This window comes from Talpa occidentalis, unplaced genomic scaffold, assembly GCF_014898055.3.
Source record: "Talpa occidentalis isolate TD23 unplaced genomic scaffold, MPIMG_talOcc4v2.1 talOcc4.8, whole genome shotgun sequence".
NCBI classification, from domain to species: Eukaryota; Metazoa; Chordata; class Mammalia; order Eulipotyphla; family Talpidae; genus Talpa; species Talpa occidentalis.
The window spans coordinates 10888359-10904108 of NW_023605194.1; the positions used below are offsets into that span (position 1 = coordinate 10888359).

Genomic DNA, 15750 nt, shown 5'->3' on the forward strand with positions numbered 1-15750 from the left:
GCAGTTGTAGGGAGGCGGATCCCCAGGCTCTGCAAGTCTGAACACTGCTTGGTGGCCTGGGCTGGGGCTCAGTGAAATCCATTTGCCTCTAGTGAGACATCACCAGCCTCCCCACTGAACAGTAGACCTCGCTGTCCTTGCTCAGGGGCTGGGACTGTGCACGTTGAGCAAATGTGACCCTCCCAACCACACTGGGGAAAGCTGGGTGATGTCAGCATCCCCAATTTACAGGAATGGGGATTAAGGCTCAGAGGGAGGAGGTGGCAGTCAAGGTCACCTGGAAAATGAGTGGCAGATTAGATTTCACAGCCAGGGCCATCTGGCCACGGTCCTGTGAGTTCTGCCCATGATGATGAGGCCTCTGGGAGGGACTTGCCTGCTCCATGTTAAAGACGAGATTCCTAGTTCCAGGGGGTAGAAGGACTGTGCCAAGCAGGCGCCCATAGTTCAAAGGGGTCTCCCAACCTAGCAAGACGCCTGATGAGGCCAGTGAGAGCGAAGCCCTGCCTTCTGGCCCTCTGCCCCTGCCTCCTGCCACACCGTGTGGATGTATTTCCAGTGCAGGTGCATCATCTCCACCTTCCACCCAGGATGTGGCTCCAGTGAACATAACTTTGGTGAACTTGTCAGAAAAGACCTGAACCACCTCCTTTAAACATAGCTGAAGGGTTACCATGGCCAGTGAGGTTTGTGGCTCAGCTTTGCAAATCTCCATGGGGGTTCCTGCGAGACTGTTGCTGCAGAAGGTTGAGCTAGGCTATTTAAGAACATGGTTTCTGGGTTCATGTCTTGCCTTCACCCCTGTTGAGCTGAGTGATCTTGGGCCAGTTCATGCCTATGTGGTACTTAGCAGAGTATCTAGCATAGACTGAGTATTCCTTGGCTAGTACAGGCAACAGGTGCAGAGAGAGTTAAAGCTTTGTCTGGGGCTACAGAGACAACTAAGACCAGGGCTCTGCACTCCTAGTTTAACTCCTTTCTCTTGCCCAAATCCCCCGTCTCCACTCAGCCCTCTCCCAAGCCCTTCCACCACTATGCGCATGTGTACACACACATACTTGCCCATATGCATACACCTGCATGTGTGCACATGCGTGCATGCATACACACGCTGCACCTGCTCCCAGTTTCTAGCTCTGTTCCCTGGGCTGCTCAAACCCACCTGTCCTTCCCCAGACCCCTGCCTTTCTCCCCAGCTCTCACACCCTCTTCCAAAGACTCCTGGCCCCCACAGCCTTGCTGGTGGTTTCAAAGACAAAAAGTGCTTTCAAAAGGCACAGCCCCTTTCAGACTTCACACAAACCCTTTCCACCCACTCAGATGAGCACGGAAGGGGTGCCGGCCGGAAGTCCTGGCTCTCAGAGGCCGTGCACTCTTGCTGGCTGCTGATGCTGGCTATAAAGAACTCTGAAGCAGCAGCATCTGTTCAGTCAAATCTGTGTTCCCTGGGCCTATGCGTCCAACTCTTTATCTCACCTGTGCCCACAGGGTAAGACAGGTAAATGCCAGGAAAGGGGAGTTGCTGAATAGGATGCAAGGCTTTCAGAAAAGGAAGGTACAAGGCGGGACCTCCCCAGAGAAGCGAGGCACCCTGAAGCCCAGACTCCTGGTTAGTGCGTTTGCCCTGGGCAGGGCGTTCCTGGGTCCAGTCCCCAGTAAAGATGAGCTGGGCACTTTTAGCACGAGTCCTCACAGCCGCCTGTGGCATAGGTGTCCTGAATTACAGATGTGTGGACTGAGGCCCATGGTCACGTGACTAATGGCTGGCTCCAGGGCCTGCTCTGTACCACAGCACCCTGGGACATACTTGGTTCACCATGTAGACCCAGAACCCAAACTGGAAGCAGTTTAGGAAGTAAGAAAGGCTTTAAGGGTCCTGTCCCCATAGCTACTGCTCAGTGACTTTTTGATTTTTAAATGCATTTACATAAACTGGTGGTTGCCATGTCTCTTCCTGAGTGTATCTGCAGGGGACCTCTGGGTGGGCAGCATGTTACAGCTGGCCTAGCTGTTACCTCTGGGACTCCCCACGTGGCCCCTAGCTCAGAGCAGGGTGCTGCTTAATATAGCCAGAGCTGCCCCTGACCCCGGTGCCCCCAGCCCAGGCTCTGGGGTGCCAGCAAAACAGGTTCCTTGCTGAGGAAGGTAGGGCAGCCTGTGATGGGCCAGTCTGGAGAGCAGATCCAGAGACATGTGGAGCCACGGCAGCTGGTGGGCCTACTCCCCAAGCGTGGGGGGCTCCACAACAAGCCCCATAGCCTCTGGAAAGCCAGTGGGCAGGCGCAGCTCTCCATCACAGCCACAGAGCAGAGTTCCCCACCCAGGGTGGCAAAGCAGGGTTCTCAGAGTTGAGGGATGGCTACTCTGGCTGTCTCTGGGCTTTTCTACCAACCCCCATCCCCTGGCCCATCCCCAGGAGATGTGGGAGCTGGCTGGAGGGAGGGCATAAGGAGCTAGCCCCCCCCATCCCACTGTGGCCTGCCAGCTGGGTCCTGGGGCAACATGTATGGGGAAGGCGGGGGAGGCTCCATTCCCTGGACCCCTGCCTCTTCTCTCTGACCTCCACCACTCCCTCCTGACCTCGAGCTTCCGCTCACGGCCTCCCTCTTCCCTCAGGTCATCCAGGAGGTGAGTAGCCTGCCTTCAGAAGGAGCGTGCGAGGGGAACCAGTACACCCCAGACGTCCCACGCCTGAACTGCCAGAAGGTACGTCTCCACCTGGCCCAGAATGAACTTTTCCATTTGTTCCCCATAAAAATTAAAAGTGTAAATTTGGGGGCTTTGTTTTTGCATTTTGGCCCAGATTGTGAAGCAGTATGCCGCCTGGTGGCTGGGCAGTCACTGCAGCTTGGCTGGCACATGGATGAAATCGATACAGACCTAAAGATAGTCTTGCTTCGGGGGAAGCCTTAGTGGGCCAGAAGAGAGTGTCCTCCACTTAAAGAGGGAGATTTGTTTGTCGAGTCTCTTCTGTCCACTAATTCTCACCGTAGTGCTTCTCAGTGTTGGCCCCGACCCTAGAGAGCTCATGTGCGCGGGGCCGTGGGGCACTGCCTAAGGGTCAAAGCCGAGCGAGGCGGCTGGGTGCTGGCTGAGAGGCAGGCCCCCACCCCCGGTTACATTTCACATCCCCGAGTATCAGCAGGTGGGTGCCCTGAGGCCTAGGCTAGCTCAGGAGAGCTAGAGGGTCACTGCTCCTCACCTTGGGGTCCCCGCCTCTGACAGGGCAGCAGGGGGGAGGCTGGCTGTTTTTTGGAAAGGCACAGGCCATTCCCCATGAAGGAACACCCACAGCCTTCCAGGAGGACTGAAGAGGGGGTTCTCATTGTCTCTTTGTTCTTTGCTCACAAACAAGACAAAAGACACGTAAACTGGGGCCTCTTCCCATGCGGGTGGGAAAGAGCTCTACCTAAGGACCGGCCAGGCATCTCCATCCTGGTCTCCGCCTCAGGCTGGTCGGTTGGCTGGGAGCCCCTCAACTTGTTTCTGGAGTGGGAGTTCTCTAGAAGCAGCCTGACGGGCATGTTCAGTTCTCCTCGTGCTCACAGCAGCCAACAGACTCTTCCCGTGACGGTCTACTCCCTGGGGATGCAGCGGGGCTAGTATCCCTGTCCACACACGCAGGGCAAGGCTCAGAGGGGCTGGAGCGTGTTCAAGCCATGACTGGGGCCATGGTCCAACCCTGTGTAGACAAGGCCGCTCCGGGTGTGGATTGTTCCAGTTTAACCATCAATGGCAGTGGAGATGCCATCTCTAATGCCACCCCAGGACTGGCTGCCTTTCTGCGTGCAAGGCCCCTGCATCTGGGGAAGGTACTCTGGGATGGGGCAGAGAGCCTAACAAGGCAGGTCCTCCGAGAGCCCCAGAGGGAAGCCTGGACCTGGACTCCAGGGTGACCTCTGGCCTCCGTTTACATCCCTTAACTTGTGGTCTCTGGGTCAGGCGAGGTCACCACTTTCTCTTCTCTGCAGGCAGACATACCGGAGAAGTACCTGTCGGGCTCAGAGTATGGCAGCTCTGTGGATGGCCCCCCAGAGGTCCCAGACACCAAAGATGGTACCGCACCCGTGGCTCTCAGCCCCGGTTGGGGGCGGGGGGCGGCATCCCAGGTGGGAGACCCGGCTCAGCCAGCTTTGACAGCTGATTCTAATTTGCCCTCCAAATGCTGCAGCTGACAGATCCAGGAACAAAGATAATCAAATTGAAGTTAAGTTGCATGCATTGGTGGAGGGAGCAGGTCCTTTCAGCTCTTCTTGTTTGCTCACCCTATTTCGATATAGCCCACAGAGAGTCTCAAGGGCTGACATACTTTATGAGACGTGGTGGCCCCTCGCTGGTCTGTGAGGGCGTGTGCGAGGGGCAGATGGTGCGGAGAGGGGGGCAGCAAGCTATGTGCAATGCTGATGGCTCTTCATTTCTCCTTGACAGTCAAGAAGAAGTCTTCTGCTGGCCTCAAACTGAGCAATCTCATGAACCTGGGCAGGAAGAAATCCACCTCGCTGGAGCCTCCGGAAAGGTCCCTCGAGACATCCAGTAAGGTTCCAGGCCACCTGCAGGAGCAGAGGGCTCTCCCCAGGCCGGAGCCCGTCTCCAGGAAGGCAACTCAGGCGGGCTGTTCAGGGCTGGTTTCGAACCTGTCCAGGGCAGGGTTGCTGGCAGCCAGGTCTCCTTTACATTTGCTGCAGGTGATGCTTAGTGCCTCACCTGTCTGTCTCGCTCCATGCTGGCTGCTGTGTGGAAGTGAAGGTGGACCGATGGTTGTCTTCCTCAGGGTCTTTAAAATACGTGCACTTGATCAATACGTGGGGAGCGTGGCAGACAGTGTTAGGGAAGTGGAACCCAGAGGGCAGAGGACAGGAGGGATGCCGGCTCATACCCATGACCACAGCTGTGCGACGTCAATGGGTGTTGGGACGCGGAGGCAGAAGGAAGCCTCCGCATTCTGTGGTCAGGGATGGCTTCCTGGGCCTGCGCCTGGAAGGATGGGTCGGGGCCGAAGTGGAAGATGCAACCACTTCCGTCTGGGCAGACTTTTCCCCAAAACTAGCAGAGCCATGTGGCCCACCTTCAAGAGATTCATGTTTACCTGAAGGAAAGAAATCTGAGTCACAGCTTCTAGGAGGTCAGGCTAAGTGTTGGAGCTGAGATTCTGGGGGACTCAGGAGGACCAGCGGTAGTGGTAGTCCCAGACACCCCGTTCCTGGCCATGGCCACCTACAGCACATCCCCTCCTGCAGCTGCCCCCACCTCCGCCCGCCCCCTCCTGCAGCTCTGTCCCCCGTCTGCAGGCTACCTGAACGTGCTGGTGAACAGCCAGTGGAAGTCGCGCTGGTGCTCCGTCAGGGACAGCCACCTGCACTTCTACCAGGACCGGAACAGGAGCAAGGTGGCCCAGCAGCCCCTCAGCCTGGTGGGCTGCGAGGTGGTCCCAGACCCGAGCCCCGACCACCTCTACTCCTTCCGCATCCTCCACCACGGCGAAGAGCTGGCCAAGCTGGAGGTATGGCTGGCAGGGGGAGGTGGGCACAGCCAGGGCGTGGAGGTCATGGCTGCTTTGCCGCCATCCTGCAACCTGTAATCCTACGGGGTGATTCAGCTTGGTCCCATGTTATTTTTACTTTCTTTGCCTGAGATTGTTTGCATTTGAAAAAAAAAAATTCCATTCGCTTTCTGACCTCAGGGTGGTTGAGTTATAGGAGCGGGACAATGAGCTGCTTCCTGTCTTAGGACTGGAGGAGTATTTATAACCTCTGAGCTGGGGGAGAAACCCGTGGACTCTGAGTGGGGCTGATTTCCTTCGTGTGTCACCAGATGTGGTCCGGCACATAACAACGGGCATTAGGGCTTATCTCAAGAATTACGTTTGTAATGCAGTGATGTTTCTCCTGCTTGATGTCATGCTACATTTACAAAAACAAGAAGTGACATCATGTGTGTCCCTGCTGGGAGGGCGGTCAGAGCTCTGTGAATACCCAGGCGCACACCCTCTCTGTTCATCTCTCCACCCTCCAGCCAGGGGGCTACATCCAAATTCTGCTGCAAGACTGCCCTCTGCTGGCTGAAAATCCATAGCCCACTTGCTTCCCAGGGACAAGCCTGTATTTGTCTGTCCCTAGCTCCCTGTCCGCTTGGAGCTTATGTTCTGGTGTGAGAGTTAGATGTTATTCAATTAATTACCCAATAGGTGTCATAGTGGTGGAGCAGGTGCAGGTAGAGGTGGGGGGAGTGATCCTGAGTATGGCACCCCTGAAGGGGTTAGATTGAAATTTTTTTAAATATTTTATATAATTCTTACATCATTTTTCATCTTTGCACAATGTATGCATTTTCACTTTGGTTATATTCCCCATACAATTGCACCCCCCTTATTTTGAGCCTAATCCTTCCTCTCTCCCATCCCCCCTCCCTCCCCCATAGTGTCTCTGGTTTATAGTTGCTTGTTGATTTTGATTTTTTCTTTATTGTAGTTAGTCTTTTTCCTGGTCCCTTATTTAGGGATCATGCTCAGCGAAATAAGCCAGAAAGAAAAAAAAAAAAAATACCGGATGGTCTCACTTGTAGCAGGAATTTAGAAAACCTAAATAAGGGGGTCATATTGAATTTCAGGGTGTTTCTCCAGCTGCCGGAGGTGGGGTGCTGAAACGAGATTGGCTGTGACGGTCACCCAGGGCAGAGATGAGGTGGCCGGCAATAGAGGGTGTTCATGAAAAGCTATGCTGAGAATAAAGGGTGCAAAGGAAACCGCTGGAAGCCAGATTGGGCACGGAGCAGCCCCCCTGGTTGGGGAGCGTAGCACCAGGGGTCGAGCTGTGCTGTGTGATGCTTTTCCTGATGAAAGTGAACTTGTAGCATATATAGGATTCTGTGTTTCTCGTAATAGAGGGAAGAAATCATGTTGGCATTTTAGTAGAAAAAAGCCAGTATACACAATTAGAATGCATTTGGTTGGCCTGGAAAAATGTCAGGCACCAAGTTCAGTGGGAATTAGTTCATGATCACAGCTAGCTGCCCTGGTGTGGGTGTTTAAGACAGCTTGGCTTTATTGAAGCAAGCGAGAAAAATTTGAATGCTGTTATTTCTGCTAGAATCCAAGTGGTTGGCCATGTACGGACTAGACCAGGGTGATAAAATGATATGATAGTTCATAAATTAGAGGTGCCGATCTGAAGCAATTTCCACTGGTCCATTTTAGCCTTCTGGAAATACCTGCATATAATCACGTGGGACAAGTGTCCATGCTATCACTGTAGTATGTGGTGTCCATACTATCACTGTGGGGCCCCAGAAGGGAATTTATTTTCCGGTAGCAGGAAGTATCCGCATCCTGGGTGGGGAGTGGTAGGTGCCAGTAAAATGAGGGAGCATGGCCGGGGTACTCTCAGAAGCAGTGCCCACGTGGGCATCTCAGGGGGTGCCACTGGGGAGAAGGCATCCTCCAGACCTGCTCAGAGCCTCCCTGTCTTCCTTCCAGGCCAAGTCTTCCGAGGAGATGGGCCACTGGCTCGGCCTACTGCTGTCCGAGTCGGGCTCCAAGACAGACCCGGAAGACTTCACCTACGACTACGTGGATGCGGACAGGGTTTCCTGTATTGTCAGTGCGGCAAAAAACTCTCTCCTGTGAGTACTATGGACACCCTCCCATTCCAGCTTCCGGCCCCCAGGCTGAGGCTGAGAACTTGGCTAAGACTCTGTGGCCCCAGCCTACTCCTCAGCAGAAGGCCCAGGGCCGCTGCTGGAAGCCAGCTCACATGGCCTCTGTGGCTCTGTTCAGATGTGCTCCAGATCCTGTGCCAGAGTCCCCGCCCTTTCTGGCCACCCCCTTTTGCCTGCATCCTTCACATGGACCCCAGCAATTCTGAAACATGCAGGGGAAAGTGGCGCTGGGGGCGGGGGGGGGGGCGCTGGCCCCACCCAAGATGGAGCTGGTTTATGTGTAAAGCAGGGCGGGTGTCTTACCCCAAGTGTCCAGCGAAGATGGTGTGAGAAAGGCATTTGTCATCGGAAGGAGATCCGCAAAGGGAGGAATCAGGGCAAGAAGATGGCAAAAGGATCCCATGAGGGAGGGCAAGGGAATTTGTATTCCTGGGAGAGAAGTTGGGAACCGAGAGTTCTAGAGGAAAGGCGCCGGCAGAGCAGGAGACACACCAACAGGATGGGGCTGGTTTTGTGAGGATCACACTGCTTGGTGTCTGCACAGCCCGAGGCCCTCCCCGCCCTGTGCTGACCCCTCTCTCACACTGTCTCCAGGCTGATGCAGAGAAAGTTCTCGGAGCAGAACATGTACATCGATGGCTTGCCCAGCCAGGCCCACGAGGAGCTGCTGTATGACGACGTGGAGATGGCTGAGCTGACAGCAGTGGTAAGGATGCTGCGGGGAGTGGCCTGGGTCACCCAGGCCGCCTTCTGTCATGCCCGGCCCCCATAGAGAGGGTCAGATCACCACACACATGGGCTCCAGGTCACCCACAGGGCAAAGATTTAGGTGTGGCAGCTCGTCTTCTGTACCTGGGCTGTGCTTCCACCTGGCCGGGGCCTTGTCAAAGACAGAACATCTGGTGCCTGCCTTGTGGGCCACGGTGCCGGGATCAGGAGCTGTGACACCCACGGCAGCAGGTTTGTCACTGGCACTGAACCCTCTGTGCTGAGGGCTGGCGTGGACGCGCTCATTTAACCCTGACCACTTTATATACTACAGTTTTCTTTACAGATGCGGTAAGATGCAGGAAAGGGTGTCCCGCAACTAGGCCTTGATCCCAGCCTCCTTGCTCAATAGGAGCTTCCCTAGGAGGAAGGCCCCACCAGCATGAGGCAGGGCCGGGGTGGGAGGCAGTGGGGAAAGTACCCAACTTTCCTCAGCAGGTGGAACCCCCCGAGGAAGCCGCTCCTGTAACAGGTGCTGAGAACGAGGCCGACCGATTGTACCTGGACCTCACACCTGTTAAGTCCTTCCTGCACAGCCCAGTTGGTGCCCAGGCCCGAGCCTCCTCCCCTACGCTGCCTCTCCTGGAACTCCCAGCTGATGTCCTCTTCCGCCCTAGCTTAGATGAGGCTCTTGTGAAGTCTTCAGAGACTCCCGAGTTACAGGTACAGCAGGTACAGGTCGTCCCCCAGGTGAGCCAGCCCTGCCTTCCCAGGGGCTGTGCTGAGGCATGTTTGCTTTCTCCCAAAACAGATGCAGGGGCTGAGTCCCGAGCCTGGGGAGCCTTCCCTGCGAATCACAGCAGTCAAAATCCAGACTGAACAACAGAAAATCTCCTTCTCACCAAGCTGCCCTGATGCTGTAGCTGTCACCCCAGTCGGGCCCAGCTCACCCGTGAAAGACAGGTTGAAGACCACCTCTGCAGGTACCAGCGCTAGACAAGAGTTGCAACCATTTAGAGATGTTAGTCCCATTCCTGGCTTTCAGATGAAGGAACAGGCAAGTCAAGGGACTTGCCCAAGATCACACAGCACAGAAGGGCTCGTTTGCTGTCACTGCCAGGCTGGCCAGGCCTGCTCCACTGCCAGAGCCCTGGGTTCTGTCCAAGCCACTCAGTGGGAGGGAGACTCTCTCCTAGTCCAGCCCAGCTGACCTTGGGGTTCCCTCCTCCCTGTAGAGATCAAACTTGGCAAGAATCGGACAGAGGCTGAGGTGAAGCGGTACACCGAGGAGAAGGAGCGGCTCGAGAAGCAGAAGGAAGAAATCCGGGGGCACCTGGCCCAGCTTCGGAAAGAGAAGCGGGAGCTGAAGGAGACTCTGTCAAGATGTACAGGTGGGTCCTTTCAGGCAAAGACACGACCTGTGCACTTGGCTTTCAACTCCCCTTTCAGCCTCAGAGGTAGATGCTCCTCTCCCTCCTATCTATGCAGAGACACTTAACCGAAACAGAGGTCGCTGGAAATCTCAGATTTCTACATTTAGACATTTATTTTCACTCAAAATAACTAATGGGCACTCCCCGGTCCACCTCTTGGCCAGGACTGAGCCTGTGTCACTGTTCATGTTCTTGCAGTTGCCACGCCTGTGATGCAGCATCCTAAGATGCTTGCAAAGAATTCTGGGTTCTGGGTTCTTTTCCAAATCATCCTCACACATCCATCAGCTGTTCCCTGGCAACTTGCCTCTTACAAGTCTTCCCCAAAGCACTGCCTTCTCCAGGGCACCTCTCCGTGCTCATTCACTATTCCAGTTGCCCAACAGCACAGCTGGCATAAGCAGATTTGGGGACAAACCCAGCTGACTCCTAAGAACCCTATGAGGGCTTTAAAAAATTGCAATTTTGTTGCGCTGTAATTCAGATGATATTTTGACCCATTTACAACGCTTACTTATGGCATATTCAGAGTTCTATCTGATTTTAGGACATATTCATCACTCCCAAAGCAAGGCCAGACCCATTAACAGAGCCTCCCAGCCTTCCTATCCTCGGCGACCTCTCACCTGCTTTCTGTCTTTATAAATGTGTCCCACTGGCTTGGAGCCCTGGGCGCTGTGCAGAGGTAACGAGACAGAAGCTCCTTTCCACCCTGCAGACCTCAGGGCTGGGCTGCTGATGAGTGTGGGGAAACCAAAAGTTATGCAGGTTTTCATCTGGGAAGGGATTTGCACCTCTAGTCCCCTCCCCCATACTGGTCAAGGCTCAACTGTAGTTTATTCTCCTGGCAAATAAGCCCTGCGTATTCTAGGCTGGTAAGTCACAAATGCTAATCGTAAACCATCACAAACATGCTTTGTTTCTGAGTGTGGCCGCTGGGGCTGCTGCTGATTATTATGGCTAGTTATCATGGCGGCTGATGACTTGCACTCGAGACAAGTCCCTAGCAGTGAGCAACTAGGACGGGCCCCCACGAGTCATTCTTGGTGCCACAGTACCAACCTGAGAACCCCGGAAAGCACAAAGGCTTGAGAGGACTTTGGGGGCAGATGAAATAGCCCCTCCATCCTCTCGGGTCATTCTTGTAACCTCTAGGGTTGCTGTTACAATAGCAGATGGCAAAATAACTGAGCGCCTCTAAGAATGTACCAGAAGGGACTCGAGCCTTCCCCCAGCCTGTGCACCATGCTAACAAAGGACTGGGCTTCAGAGCTGCCCCTGCGCCCAGAGGGACATCCCAACTCTGGGGCCTGTTCTGCCAGGGCCCTTACGCAACAGAATATCCTGACCTTGGCTGAAACCTTTCCCTGAAGCTGGCTTAGTTCTTTCTGCAGACAAGGGCATCCTGGCCGGCCTGGAACAGAAGCTGAAAGAAATTGATGAGGAGTGCCGGGTGGAGGAGAGCAAGCGTGTGGACCTTGAGCTCAACATTGTGGAGGTGAAGGACAACCTGAAGAAGGCAGAGGCTGGGCCGGTGACCCTGGGCACCACAGTGGACACCACCCACCTGGAGACCGCAAGCCCCCGCGTGAGTGCCGGGAGCCACAGTTTCTTGGGGCAGCCTGCAGGACCTCCTGCATCTGGGTTGGGGGAGTGGGTCACATTTCATCTGCTCAGGCCTCGCTCTCTCCCGTCACCAACAGCCCAAAGCTGCCACCCCTGCCCCCGACTCTACGCCAGTCAACTCCGCAACAGCCCTTAAGAACAGGCCTCTTTCGGTCATGGTCACTGGCAAAGGCACCGTCCTGCAGAAAGCCAAGGTAAGTCATCACTGCCAGCTTCCTCCAGTGCCACCATGGACAGCAGAGCTGTCCATGTCTGCGGGACAGGGGCTCCATCTAGCACTGACCAACCAGAACTGCGCTTGGTTCAGGTGTTCCTAGTGATGCTACATAAGAATCCTTCAACTACCCACCTCTCGATTATCTGTAGAGTCCAGGGAGAAAACTATAGTTCAGAGACTAACATAACTGGGTAGATTATAAATAAAGTCAGTGATCTGAAGGCCTTCTGCCATTCAAGCCGACAGGTGACGGGTTAGCCTAAATCCCCCCAGCCTGGTGGTGAGTATTATGAGAGAATGATGCTGTTACTCAGCCTTCCCCCAACCCCCCGAGGATTAAATGCAAAGAGAAAAATCTTTCAGGCGTCTTTGGTAAATGCTTTCCCTGAAAATCTTTACTGTACATGATTAAGTGCCCAGAGCTGCCTTTGTTTTTGGCAAACTCTGCTCACCTGCTGGAGAGATTTGGCGCTGGCTGGCTGAAAGCCTGCCAGCAACGACCTGGGCTATGGGATCAATGTGCTCCTCCCTGGAGCACACAGGGCTGAAACAATTGCTTCTATGCATATTTTTTCCTTACATTTTTCTAAGTATATAGCAGTTGCCATTGAAGACAACTAACTTTCTTCTTTTGGGGGGGTATTGGCATTTGAAATGATACCCTAGGAATGGGAGAAGAAAGGAGGAAGTTAGGAAACAAGCTTCACCTAAAGACTTTCCTGGGGATATGGATGTCGGTGACAATCCTGCTTCATTAACGTCTTGGTTAAAGCAGCAACTTTGTGAGAGGGTAAGTCTGTCTGGAGGAAAAAGCAATGACTGGGGGACAGTGAATAAAGCCCTTCAGCTAAGAGGAGGCTCTGTCCTTTTCAGAGCCAAAGGAAATGATACAACAAAAAAAGCAGGCTGCTTTGGAGACCTAAATCTATTGAATGCAAACAAGACGTTGCAGTACTTAGGGCTGTTGTTTTTCATCTTTGAAGTTTTTGTCAATTGCTTTATCAAGCTTGTGATGCTGAGACTTTGGAGGAAAAAAAACAATAGCAGGGCCCTAGTCCACTGGCCACAAGGCTTTAGTGGCCAAGGAGAACTAAAAATCCTGACTCATCTCTTGTCTACGACTCAGCCTTCGAGTTTAATTTTCCCCAAGGTTTGGAGGACCAACTCCTCTTCCACGGTCATCAACAGCATTGCTGGCACCTGTGTGAAGCCATCAATGACAAGTTTTGAAAAGTGGTCATAGGAAAATATTTGGGACCAAGCAGTGGCACTAAGTTAAGGACTTTTTTAGCCGAAAGCAGGCGTGAATCAACTGTTTAATAAAATTTTAAGTGATGTTGTTACATTATATTAAAGTGTTTAAAATCATGTAATTTAGGACAGTTTAAAGTATCTTGAGATTTAACTGACTTTGTATCTTACCTGGGGCGGGGTAGGGTGGGGGGGGAGAGCATGATGTTTACAGATCCAGCCCTATGGCCAGACCATTTTTAAGGAAAGAGCAATTTAATATAATGCTCTTATTCCCTGTTTGTTTTTTTTTAACTCGTGCTTAATGTCTAGGTCCGTCCCTTCTAAGCAAAAATGGTCAAATTTGGTTTCTTCTGCCCCTGTCTTCTAATGGCATTGTTTTTTAACACAGGTTGAAACATTTCATCTACTATCTCTGCCCCTATCTCTGGGGGTTCTCAGCATTCCTTCACACTGGGTCTGAGAACTAAAGATTTTTTTCTTATTGTCTAATCCCAGGGCATTTATTTCCTTTGTCATAAACCCCTGATGGTGAGTTAATTTTTTAATAAAATGTTAATTGTATTTTGGGTTTTCCTTGTATTTCATAAATACATGGGGGAAGCAACATCTTGATTATTTACCACTGACATGCAGTAAAACTGATAGAACTACAGGGTGACATTTTAGCAAAAGAATGTCAGCCTTGCCTGTGCTACTTGAGTTAAGGTTTCTTAAATTAATAGTATAGTTAACAGTGTATCAAATACATAGGAAATATTTATATAAACTGCTCTTATTTGTAAGTGAAGAAAAATACATACTGATACTTGAAAGGTTGCCTAGGCAAAAACAGAATTTTTAAATGACAAAGTGCTCTACAGAACATGCAGTTTCCAAAAAATGGGCAAATTAGATTCAGGAATCATGACTGGATAGCATTTGTCCCAGGATGTTCAACAACTGAAAACATACTAGTATACGATAATTTATCATAGCAACGCCTCGAAGGAAATGGGAAATTATGCCACAAAACTTAGAGTACTCCCCATAAAATAATGATGAAAAAGTACAAGTCTAGAGCCAACTGCAAGCTGTTACCGAAAAAGCAGTATAAAACTTAATTTGAAAATCTTTCTAGAAAAGCCAACAGAATCTAGAGTATTCAGCAAGTCATCTGGAATCAGAAACAGAAAATGAAAGATTCATGACCTACCTGGGATGTTTGAATTTTTAAAGGAGAAGATAATTCTTCTATGTTTAAAAAAAAAAGGCATGGCTGATTTGGCAGCACTTTGACTAGAAAAGGTAAATACAGTTTCAAGGTAAAAACAGTTTTTCCCCTTAATGTTCCAGCAATTCAATTTGCTGAAATGGATGTCCCAAGATCGTGTGTTATAAAATGATTAAACTGCTATTAGAGATAATGAATTAATATAGGTTCTCCCACATCACCTATTGCCTCCTGCTGGGGGGGGGGGTAATGTCGCCTCTGCCACAGCTAGTGTCACAACAGGAATTTCAGAAATAGCCCTTGCACATGATAGTGATTTTTTTTACATGGACTTTATATTTTTAATATCGAACACCACATAGTGATAACCTCTTCAAGTACTTCCCCTAGAAGTCCTGCAGTTCTTAAAACTGGTATTTAAATCAAAATAAATTTAAAGGTTTGCATATAACCCATTCTTTATATTAAAAGCAATGATAAAGTCTGGATTTAGGTCAAAATTCTACAAACGTTCTAATGAAAATCCCAATTGGAAACAGCACAAACCGCGGCGGCGAATTGATTCCTAAGAACTGCAGGTGGGGAGTAAGGACCTAGTTTGCCAGAAAAGATTCCAAATAAACCTCTTTGCCACACATACACAAGCACTCCTGTTAAACAGATAGCCAACATTTCTTGAAATACCCCTTTAAAAGCTTTATGTAAAAAGCAAAACCCTACACAGCATCAGCTACATCTGTGCTTAAAACCAGCAAAGCCCTCTAAGTTCTTTATTCTTCATTTGTTGACTTTAAGATTCTACTCCTCTTGCCACATGAGGAGGAGATTAAAAAAAGCACTCGAGAAACCTTCCCAAGTAGGCCCTCCTAAGTCAACTTAAAAGGAAGCCCCTCTAGGAGGAATGTTACCCAGGACCCAGGCCAGCTTCCCAGGTCCCCAGAGACTGGGGCTGGGTATGCAAACCAGCTGGTTAACATTCCTGCCTGGGCCCTTTCCAAGTCTCCCCCACACACATCACCAGCTGCTCAAGCCCATTTCACACTAAGAACAAATACATCCGGGACATCTGAGTCCCCACTTGTCCACATTATGCCATGGCAGCGTTACCATCCCAACGAGGCTCTTCAGCACACGTCGTGCACAAAGTGGCCAACACAAGGTTCTAGCCCCTTCGCCGCTCCCAGGAGGAAGGTGGAGAGACATCAAGTCAGTAGCGCACAGCCAGGTACAGGAGTAGATATTTACTTACAAGCGTTTTTCAACATCATTACTGGGTGAGGTCAGCTGCTGCTGTGCCCCGAGCAGCGCTGGTGAGGGAAGTGGGTGGGCTGGCTCTGGACCCAGCTGGAAGCAGACACCGGGCAGAGGGCAGTGGCCCTTCAGTGCCCAGGTGGCCTCTGCAGATGCCGGGAGGGGTGTGGCTGTCCATCTGCAGGCTCTTGGTGGGAGCCATGTACCTTGGGGGCATCTCCTCTCAAGGACCCTGGGAAAGAAGAGAACTCTGAGGATTAGAAGGGGCAAGTGCCCTTGGCAGCCCACCAGCAGGACGGGGCCTTCAGGCTCACTGACTCCACAGCTCACGCTGAAGAGCCTGCAGACCTGCTCCCTGGAAGTCCACCTCTGCCGTGGGGCGGGCAAACCCAACTGCG

The 15750-nt window shown here is 51.9% G+C and overlaps 2 protein-coding genes across 7 annotated transcripts in view; one reads left to right on the top strand and one right to left on the bottom strand.

Moving 5' to 3' along the window:
* Positions 1-13468, top strand: part of AFAP1L2 (actin filament associated protein 1 like 2) — an 87816-nt gene extending 74348 nt beyond the window's left edge. For 2 of the 4 annotated variants that reach the window (XM_037497326.2, XM_037497328.2), the window contains 12 exons: positions 2617-2706; positions 3972-4056; positions 4429-4533; positions 5289-5500; positions 7472-7617; positions 8248-8359; positions 8857-9084; positions 9173-9344; positions 9597-9752; positions 11189-11382; positions 11498-11614; positions 12304-13466. In XM_037497326.2, the coding sequence (XP_037353223.1) occupies positions 2617-2706; positions 3972-4056; positions 4429-4533; positions 5289-5500; positions 7472-7617; positions 8248-8359; positions 8857-9084; positions 9173-9344; positions 9597-9752; positions 11189-11382; positions 11498-11614; positions 12304-12330 (1644 nt within the window). In that variant the 3' untranslated portion in view covers positions 12331-13466. Of the gene's footprint in view, positions 1-2616; positions 2707-3971; positions 4057-4428; positions 4534-5288; positions 5501-7471; positions 7618-8247; positions 8360-8856; positions 9085-9172; positions 9345-9596; positions 9753-11188; positions 11383-11497; positions 11615-12303 lie in introns of all 4 variants that reach the window. The other 2 variants (XM_037497330.2, XM_037497329.2) reach the window with 2 other exon arrangements.
* Positions 13469-15321: 1853 nt separating this feature from the next.
* Positions 15322-15750, bottom strand: part of VWA2 (von Willebrand factor A domain containing 2) — a 32653-nt gene continuing 32224 nt past the window's right edge. For all 3 annotated transcript variants that reach the window (XM_037496788.2, XM_037496787.1, XM_037496785.1), the window contains exon 14: positions 15322-15584. In XM_037496788.2, the coding sequence (XP_037352685.1) occupies positions 15481-15584 (104 nt within the window). In that variant the 3' untranslated portion in view covers positions 15322-15480. The remainder of the gene's footprint in view (positions 15585-15750) is intronic.